Here is a 10013-nt window from a genome sequence, read left to right on the forward strand (position 1 = left end):
ACTATAAAGACCAAATGACAAATCTTTTGCTCTGCTCAGAACCCTCCCGTGGCTCCCCATTTCTGTCACAATAAAAGTCAAAATCCTCCAAGGCCCTGTGTGAATTTACTTTCTTCGCTTATTTTTTATTCGTCATCTGTTAACACCCCCCCACCCCTGCAGCAAATGTCAATTATGTAAGGGCTCAAATATGGCCTCGCTCACAGTAGATGCTCAATAAATATTTGATGAATTAATACAATTATTATAGATACCATCACCACCCCATCTTCTGTATCATCATGTCAGGGACTATGCTGTCATCAGTTCCCCCAGTCAGAGGCCTGGGAATCACCCTTACCTCCTCCCTCACCTCAGCCCCCACAGCTAGATGGTCACCCCTCCTGTCCTGCAGACCTCAGTCTCCCTCTTCCCCAGATTTCCAGTTCCCAGTGCCCCCCCTTCCGAGCCACCTCCCTGCCAGCCCACATCTGACCATGTCCTGTTCTGCCCCCTACTCACATACCCTTTATAGCTCCCTATTGCCCTCAGAATAAGTGAGATGTGGCCCGCAGTTCCTGGCAGTTGGCCCCTGACCAACTTTCCTCCATTCTGCCCCCCTCCCCCAGATCCAGCCACCCTGGAGTGTTGTTCCTCGAGAACACCACGCTCTCCCTCACCTGGGGACTTTTGCAGATGCTGTTCCTCCCGCCTGACATGCTCTTCTCTCCCTTGTCACCACTCAGCTTGTACCCTCACTTCAGCATCGGAGAAGCTCTCCCTGAGCCACCCCCTGTTGTGTTCGCAGAGCACCAGGGCTTCTCATTTGGAGCACTTGTCGTGGATTTTATAAACTTACATGTGGAATTATTTGTACAACATCTGTCCCCTGTTCTCCCGAGGGCAGGAATTGGGCCCAGCTGTGCTCTTGGCCCAGTGCCAATGAACACTTAATTAATATGTGGTCTGTTGATGAGGTAAATGAATGCACAAACTGTCCCAAAAAGCCTGAGTTTATGTCTGAGGGCAAATGGCTTCCCAGCCTCCTAGCCCATAGCTTCCTTCACGTACCTCCCAACAGCCCAGGGACCTTCATTTCCTTCCTGGGCCCCAACGGAAGTGTCTGGCTGAGCTAGGGGGTGAACGATGGGGGACGTCTGCATCCCTTGCTTTTATTCTACAAAAATCAGGACACTCAGCGAAGGGCCTTTCAGCAAGGGAGGAAGGAAGGGGCTTGTGAGGGAGGGTCTCGATTTACAAACAGCAGAAGCACACATCCTGAGCCCTGGGATGCAGCCAGATGCCAGAGGAGTTTGCCCAAATGAGCTAGGAGCCTCAAGAAGGTGATGTCCGGGCTCAGGGCTCTAAATTCGGGCTCTAGCTCCCAAGTCCTCAACTTGGAAGGCAGCCGGAATCCACGGGGGTACTGGTCCTGAATCCCAGAGGCCTTAGGTGTTGGGTCTTAAGTCCTTGGGTGGCTGGCTGGGTGGGGCCTGAGGCCCTGAATGCTCTGGATCCTGGGAGGGGTCTGGGCCCAAGATTTGGCCAAGCCTGATCCCTCAAGCAGGAGAGCCGGAACGGGCCCTCAGGGGACAGGACCTGGACCTCAAGGGGCGGGACCAGACCGCCAGGAGGCGGAGCCTTGTCGTGAGGGGCGTGGCTTGCACCGTCAGGCTTCTCCACGGAGGAGCCTGGTCCTCTGGGAACCGAACGTGAACTTCGAGGGGCGTGGTTTCTGCCCTCAGGATCTTGGGGGCGGGGCCTGTTCCCTCGGGGGCGGGGCCTGGGCCTCTCCGGGCGGGGCTTGGGCCCCCGGAGTTCCGCAGGGAAGCGCCAGCGCTCAGGCCCGCGGAGGCAGCGGCTCCACGTTGAGCCAGATGCCGTTCTCCGTGCGCAGGATGAGCTCGGGCTTCCGCCGCACCTTGCGCGTTCGGTCCACGCTCAGGCGGAAGCGCAGCAGCGTCAGCGCCACGGCCACGCGCATCTCAGCCATGGCAAAGCTCTGTCCGATGCAGTTCCTAGAGGAAGGGGCACCGGGGTGGGGCTCAGCTCAGCGGCTGTGTTAGCCAGGAAGGGGGAAGTCCCGGGGTAAATGACCTCCCCCTCTGAGCCTCAGTTCCCTCCTCTGTAAAATGGGGGCAGCGGCATCAGAGTCGTTGGGAGCATATGAGCCCAGAACTCAGGGCCTGGCACACAGTAGTTGCTCAATACCCAGGGATACTATCACAGAGTCTGATTAGGGGACATCCTGGTACACTGAAAGCATGAAGAGGGTGCTGGGTTGGCAGAAAGCACATCTGGGTGGGAGGTGGTCTCTGCTCCTGATCGGCACATCCCTGACCTTCCACTGGCCTCGGTGACCCTCCTATGCTTGGCTTGGACTGAGGGAAATAGAAGAGTTACCTGGGTCCTGCGGAGAATGGCACGTAGGCCAGTGGGGAGCGCTGCTGTGGGTTGTCCCGGTCAAAGCGATAGGGGTTGTACACCTAGGCAGGATTAGCCTGGGGGTGAGTCTGGGGGCCCCCATCCTTCAGCCATTACAGCTTGGGCCCCCATCCTTCAGCTGGACAGAGAGAACCTCACTACAATCCAGCCATACCCTCTTCTTTCTGTTGTTCAAGCATGCCAGGCTCATTACAACCACCGGGCCTTTGCACTTCTTGTCTCCTCTGCCCGGAACAGGCTTCTCCCTGCTCTTCACACTTTTCAGGTCTCAGCTCAAATATCTCTTCCTCCCCAACGCCTTTCTTCACCACTTAAGCTAAAGTGCCCCCCACCCCACTCCAGTTCTTATTTCCTCTGTGCATGTATCAATAACGACAATGATAGTTTTTGCTTATTTTCTTCTCCTGAACTTAAACCATGAGCTCCATGAGGGCAAAGGCAGTAACTTCCTCTGTCCTCAGTGCCCAGCACAGAGGCTGGCACACAGGAGGTGTTCAATAAATATTTGTGGACCTAATGAATCAACAATGAGTGAATGGGTGGGGGAGGGGCACTCAAGCTCTGTACCCAGCCAGGCCATCTGGGTCCCTGGGGAACAGAGTAGGGAGGCCTCACCACCCCAGGACCACCCCTTTTGAGGAGGAAGAAGCTGAGGGAATGGAGAATTGAGGCAGGGGCTCACCTTGGAGTCAGGCCACACGGTGGGGTTGTGGTGGGTCCCATAGATGCTGACCAGGCAGATAATTCCTGTGGGGAGGGTGGGGTCAGTGAGGCCATTGGAGCTGAGGGGAACCAGGGCCTTCTCTGAAGACCTCCTCCTTCCCTGCTCTTCCTGGAGCCATGCTGTTCCCATGAGCCATCTGCTATTCTTTCCTGCCCATCCTTCTCTGAAAAATTCTGCTGCTGTGTCCACTCCGCTGCTGCTCCCTGAAGGGTTCCCATCACCTTTCTAGCTGCCATGCTGGCCACACAGGGATCTTTCTCACTCACATATCTGACGTTGTTCCTCCTCAGCTCAAATACCTCCCTACTATCCTGAAGATCAAGTTCAAATGCCTCAACCTAGCATTCAAGCTCTTTCACTACCTGCACCCTGAGACTCTGCTCCATAAATATGCTCTCTCTTTCACTTTCAACCTCCAAGGCTCATCTCTCATGTTGCCTCTTCTAAGCAGCCCTCCCTGCATTTCACCCCAGATGAAATCATTGCTCCTTATTTTGGGCTGTTCCAGCCCCTGTTCCTCCCTTTAGCCCATCCTTAACCCCATGTGACTGGGATGTCTGTGCCCTGCTGTCTCCCTCAGACTGGGTGGTATTCAAGGCCTGGGTCTGGGAACGAGGCCTCTCTAGATCTCCAGCATCACTTGGGCTTAGTCTCCAAGGGGTATCTGGCAACTGAATGAAACCGTCCCTCCCCTACCTGCACCCTCCCGGGGCCCATGCTGCCACACCCACTCTTGCCTTTCCACCTGAACTCACCCATCTGTGTCTCCCCCCTACACAGCTGGGTCTCCTCCCTCCTCCCAGAAGCAAGAGCCTCACAGAGAGTTGCCCCATCTACAGGGAGGGTGCACCTGGGGCAGGCATGACCAGGCCCCCCTAGGCAGCAGAGCAGCCCAGCGGCCGGGTGGACATCATGGGCACCTTTGGGGATGATGCGCCCATCTGGAAGCTTGATGTCCTCTGTGCAGCGGCGGGAGACCAAGGTCACTGGCGGGAACTGGCGTAGGCTTTCCTTGATGCACATGGTGGTGAAGGGCAGCTGAGTCAGGTCGTCCCTGGGGAGCATGGTACATGGAATGGTGGGTGACTTGGGGCCAGGCCACAGCAACAAACAACCCCTTCCCCAAACACACGCACAAACACACACTCGCCCATGCACATGCACATGCATTCAGAAGCAACCACACAGGAAACCAGTCCAGGATCTCAGACTTGCCCCAACTTCCCGCATTTGTAGTTGGGGCATGCTCATATCACTAATCCTCAGCGTGCAAAATATCTGACCCGCAACCAATCAGAGCAGCACCAGCAGGCTTCTGCACGCCCAGCATTAACCCTTTAACTGGTGAATAATGTCAGCTGGGAGGGGTGCCAGGATAGGCAGGGGGGCCCGGGGCCGCAGCAGTTTACCTGCCTGTATGGATCAATTTCAGTATTTAAAAACCCATACATCCTCTCCTTATGCTATTATTACCTTTGTTCCATTGGACTCCAGGGCTCCAAATTGGATTAATTATAACCCTTGGTCCATGATCTGGATCATTTTCTTTCTCTTTCAAAGAAATTTTATGTCGCTACCTTAAAGGGCAAACAGCATGCCTGGGATAAAAGTACCCATAACATAGACACCACTGGGAAAACAGAAGAGTTATTAAATTCTAGCTAGTCCTCAGAAACTTAGCCATCTTATCCCTTCATTAAAAAGGCAATTCAGGGGACGCCTGGGTAGCTCAGTTGGTTAAGCATCTGCCTTCAGCTCACGTCATGATCCCAGGGTCCTGGGATCCAATCCCTCATCGGGCTCCTTGCTCAGCAGGGAGCCTGCTTCTCCCTCTGCCTGCCCCTCCCCTTGCTTGTGCTCTCTCTTTCTCTGATAAATAAATAAAATCTTTTAAAAAAGGCGGGGGGGGGGGCAGATTCGCAAGGAGTTCAAGATACAACGGCATCCAACTGAGAGTGTCTTTCTAATATCAAAATCTAAAAGGTGGACACTGAACAGAAAAGAGTTTTCTTTCTCAGTGTTGGATGCTATGTATTCCTGTGTTTCCTTTGAGACACCGAGAATCAGCTCTACATGGCACGTATCTAAAGTAAATTGGATTATTTTTCCCAATTCTTCACTCCCCCCCCACCCCACACCTGTGTTTGAATTATACACTCCGTGCGCTCTGTATGTGATTCTGCAGTGTCTTCTGCTCAGGTGAGTGGAATGTATGTCCTGTCCCATTCATGCTGGACTTGGCCCTGTGACTTGCTTTAGCTAAATGGAATGTTACAATGCAAGCAGAGGTTTTAAACTGTGGCTCTTTGTGCTTTGGGAATCTGCCTTGAGAAGAATGTGCCCAGGGTAGCTGCTGGTTCAAGGAGAATGAGGAGACATGTGGAACAGACCTGAATCCACACATCTGTTTGGATGCCACCCCATTCAACAACACCCTGCAGGAGCAAGAGTAATATACAGGCAAGAGCAAGAAATGTGTGCAGACCAGAGCAAGAAATAAATGCGAGCTCTAGACTCAACCTGCTGCTACCATCCCCCCGACCCCAAACCGACCACTCCAGCTCTTCCAGCTCCCGGCCTTTCATGACTTCCTGGATCTCTTCCCGGCACTTCTCCTGGTACTCTGGATACTTGGCCAAGTTGAAGAGCACCCACGAGAGCCCACTGGATGTTGTGTCGTGACCTGGAGGCAGAGGAGGAGTTCAAATAGAGGCTGCCTGAAGACAGCGAAGATGCAATTTTCAGACAACAGGGCCCCGCCTGGCCTCTCCCAGCCTCACCCCACGTCCTCACCTTCAAACATAAAGGTGTCCGCCTCAGCTCGGATGTCCTCATCGGACAGTTCCTTCCCATCTTCATCCTGGGATGAGCCGGAGAGGACACTCAGCCCACTTCATCCCACCCTCCAGATCCCAAGGCTCCTCTGAAGTCAAGGTATCGGCCCCTCTCTCAAGCCAAGCTGTAGGGGGAAGGATTCCAGGCAGACAGAGGTATGTAGCTTGTCTAAGAAAGATGGAAAGCGGGGTGCCTGGGGGGCTCAGATGGTTAAGTGTCTGCCTTCGGCTCAGGTCATGATCCCAGGTCCTGGGATCGAGCCCCGCATCGGGCTCCCTGCTCAGTGAGGAGCCTGCTTCTCCCTCTCCCTCTGCCTCTCTCCCTGCTCATGCTCTCTCTCTCTCTCTGTATCTCTGTGTCTCAAATGAATAAATAAAATCTTTAAAAAAAAAAAAAAAAGAAAGATGGAAAGTGGGAGGGAGAGTGAAAGGCGAAGGGAAGAAGGGAGTTTGTGTTTCTTGAGCAGCTGCTAACACCAGAGAGCCTGCTGGATGCCCAGCCATGATCTGCGATCACACCTCGTGACCATGATGTCATAAATGGGGAAACTGAGGCTCGGAGGGGAGAGTCAGATGCCTAAGGTCAAGCATCCACTAAGCTGCAGGGCCAGAACTGGAACGCAGGACTGTCTGAATCCAGAACCCAAGCACTGCTCAGAAATTCCACAGAAGCAATGTCTGCAACTGCCACATTTCTTCAAAGTCTTGTTATTTCATCATCATAAGTCTGGTGGGCAACATTGCGCCCCCGCTCCCGCCTCCAGAACTCATATGGTGAAGTCCTAACACCCCAGGAACTCAGAATGTGACCGTATTTGGAGACAAGGCCTTTAGAGAGGTAATTCAATTATAATGAGGTCCTTAGGGTGGGCCCTAACCCCACATGACTGGTGTCCTTAGAAGAAGAGGAAATTTACACAGTCACAAGCAGAGGGAAGACAATGTGAAGACACGTGAGAAGGTACCATCTACAAGCCAGGGAGAGAGGCCTCAGAAGAAGCCAACCCGGTCAACACCCTGACCTCAGACTTCCAGTCTCCAGAACCTTGAGAAAATTAATTTCTGTGGTTTAACTCCCCCAGTCTGTAGCACTTTGTTATGGCAACCCTAGCAAACTAAAACAGTAAGTCTTACGCGTGCTGCACCTGCCTGCATCCCAGATCTATGTTACTTTGGACCTTTATCATTTTACATCGTCGGTGCAATTCGCGAGGAGGCCGTCCGGGGCCGGGCTCCACCCTCCAGGGCCCAGTCTCACCCGCGCCAGGAGCAGCACATCGATGAAGTCCAAGGTCTTGCCCTGCTTGCCCTTCAGCCAGGCCTCAGCCCCCTGCTGGCGGAGTGCCCGCCGCCGCTCCTGGATGACCTCTGTGGTGAAGCGGTGCACGGTGTCACAGGCCTGCCGGAATCGCCGCCCATCTGCCGTGAGGTAGTAGATGAAGTCTATGTGGTGATGCAGGCGATACTGACGCCTGACCACCAGGGCACTCAGCTCAATGATGGCTGAGATGTAATCGCTCATCTTCCTGTGGGGGAAGGGAGGGAAAAATGAAACAAGACAAAACCAGAGAGGGAGACAAACTATAAGAGACTCTTAATCTCAGGAAACAAACTGAGGGTTGCTGGAGTGGAGGGGCGTGGGAGGGATGGGGTGGCTGTGTGATGGACATTGGGGAGGGTATGTGCTATGGTGAGTGATGTGAATTGTGTAAGACTGATGAATCACAGACCTGTACCCCTGAAACAAATAATACATTATATGTTAAATAAATAAAATAAAATAAAATAGGCCCAAAGGATTAAGACTTCCAAATAGACATAGCATCACTAAGACTAAATGCCTACAAGCCACAGAGTGGGAGAACTCCTATTCCTGATGGCGAACTTGTATCTAAAATATAGAAAGAGCTCTTAAAATGCAATAAGAGACAAATAACCCAATTTAAAAATGGGCAGAGCATATGAACAGACATTTCTCCAAAGAAGATATACAAATGGCCAAACAGCACATGAAAAGATACTTAACAGCACTAGTCGCTAGGGAAATGCAAATCAAAACCACAATGAGATGCCGCTTCACCCTAACTAAGAATGGCTAGAACCAAAAAGACAGATAATTGCAAGTGTTTAAAAAAATAATAACAAGTGTTGGTAAGGGTGTGGAGAAATTGGAGCCCTTACACACTCTGTATTATAGAAATATAAAATGGCACATCTACTTTGGGAAAAATGTCTAGCAGTTCCTCAAAATCTAAACAAAGATTATCACATAACCCAACAATTCCACTCCTAGGTACAGACTTAAAAAATCAAAAACATCTGTTCACACAAACATTCATACACCAATGTTTACATAATAGACAAAAAGTGGAAACAACCCAAATGTCCATCAGTAGATGAATGAATAAACAAAATGTGGTATTATGTGGTAAATGGAATATTATTCAGCAACCTAAACAATGGAATATTATTCAGCAACCTAAACAATGAAATATTGACACAGGCCACAGCATGGATGAATCTTGAAAACATGCTGACCAAACAAAACCAGACACAGAAGTCTGTATCATTCCATCATTATGAAATTTCCATAATAGACAAATCTATGGCAGCAGAAGGAAGGTTCGTGATTGCTTACACTGGGAGAAGTGGGAAGTGGGGGTGAGTGCTAAAATGTACAGGGCTTATCTTTGGTGAAAATATTTTAAAATTGATTATGGTGATGGTCGCACAACTATGTGAATATACTAGAAACCATTGGATTGTATATTTTAAATGGGTGAATCATACGGTATGTGAATTACATCTCAGTAAAACTCTTATTGAAAAAAAAACATACAATGGGAGGGATGGGGTGGCTGGGTGATAGACATTGGGGAGGGTGTGTGCTATGGTGAGCGCTGTGAAGTGTGCAAGACTGTTGAATCACAGATCTGTACCTCTGAAGAAAATAATACATTATATGTTAAAAAAAAAAAAAGAAGAAGAAGAAGATAGCAGGAGGGGAAGAATGAAGCGGGGGAAATAAGAGGGGGAGACGAACCATGAGAGACGATGGACTCTGAAAAACAAACTGAGGGTTCTAGAGGGGAGGGGTTGGGGGGATGGGTTAGCCTGGTGATGGGTATTAAAGAGGGCATGTTCTGCATGGAGCACTGGGTGTTATGCACAAACAATGAATCATGGAACACTACATCAAAAACTAATGATGTAATGTATGGGGATTAACATAACATAATAAAAAAATGCTTTTATTAAAAACAAACAAACAAACAAATAAAGGGGTACCTGGGTGGCACAGTTGGTTAAGTATCTGACTCTTGGTTTTGGCTCAGGTCCTGATCTCAGGGTCATGAGAGCAAGCCCTGCATCAGGTCCCACACTCAGTATGGAGTCTGCTTAAGATTCTCTCTCCCTCTTCCTCTGCCCCTCCATCCCCCCTACCCCCCCCCACCCTGTGCTTGCTCTCGCACTCTCTCTCTCAAATAAGTAAATACATCTTAAAAAAAAAAAATGAAATAATCACTGGGACAGGTGTGCAAGGGGCTGTCCTTGGTCCTGAAGTATGCTTGTTTTCATACACTTGTCACAGTCTGTCATTTCTTGTTTCTTTATTTGTGCATAGTTACTGCCTTTCTTCCCACCAACACATAAATTCCAGAGGAGCAAGACCTTGACTATTTTGTTGACCACTGTATTCATAGTGCCTAGTCCAAGAGTGGTGCATAGTAGGCACTCAGTAAATATTTCCAGATTAATTAATTAACTAATCAATCACAAAGGCCATCTCCACCTTATCCAACTGAAGCATAACCCTACAAAGCCCAGAGTAACAAAGTCAGCAGCTTATTATTAATGACCTACTATGTGCTACAAACTTGCCATTTATGATGTCTCTTATTCGATATATACCCACTTAGACTATAAATTCCAAAGTACTAAGTTCTGTTGCTCATCACCATATTCCCAGTAGCTAACATAGTATCAGGCACATAGTAGGAACACAACAAATATCTGATGAATGAATGAAT

The 10013-nt window shown here is 50.1% G+C and overlaps 1 protein-coding gene across 3 annotated transcripts in view; it reads right to left on the bottom strand.

Annotated features, from left to right (window-relative positions):
- Nucleotides 1-590: 590 nt before the first annotated feature.
- Nucleotides 591-10013, bottom strand: part of LOC110574475 (cytochrome P450 4F22) — a 35488-nt gene continuing 26065 nt past the window's right edge. For 2 of the 3 annotated variants that reach the window (XM_021683172.1, XM_021683171.1), the window contains exons 7-13: nucleotides 7241-7508; nucleotides 5942-6008; nucleotides 5669-5831; nucleotides 4069-4202; nucleotides 3107-3171; nucleotides 2383-2465; nucleotides 591-1997 (exon numbers count right to left, since the gene is read on the bottom strand). In XM_021683172.1, coding sequence (XP_021538847.1) covers nucleotides 1820-1997; nucleotides 2383-2465; nucleotides 3107-3171; nucleotides 4069-4202; nucleotides 5669-5831; nucleotides 5942-6008; nucleotides 7241-7508 — 958 coding nt within the window. In that variant the 3' untranslated portion in view covers nucleotides 591-1819. The remainder of the gene's footprint in view (nucleotides 1998-2382; nucleotides 2466-3106; nucleotides 3172-4068; nucleotides 4203-5668; nucleotides 5832-5941; nucleotides 6009-7240; nucleotides 7509-10013) is intronic. The other variant, XM_021683173.1, reaches the window with a different exon arrangement.

The sequence above is a fragment of the Neomonachus schauinslandi genome, chromosome 1 (assembly GCF_002201575.2).
Source record: "Neomonachus schauinslandi chromosome 1, ASM220157v2, whole genome shotgun sequence".
NCBI classification, from domain to species: Eukaryota; Metazoa; Chordata; class Mammalia; order Carnivora; family Phocidae; genus Neomonachus; species Neomonachus schauinslandi.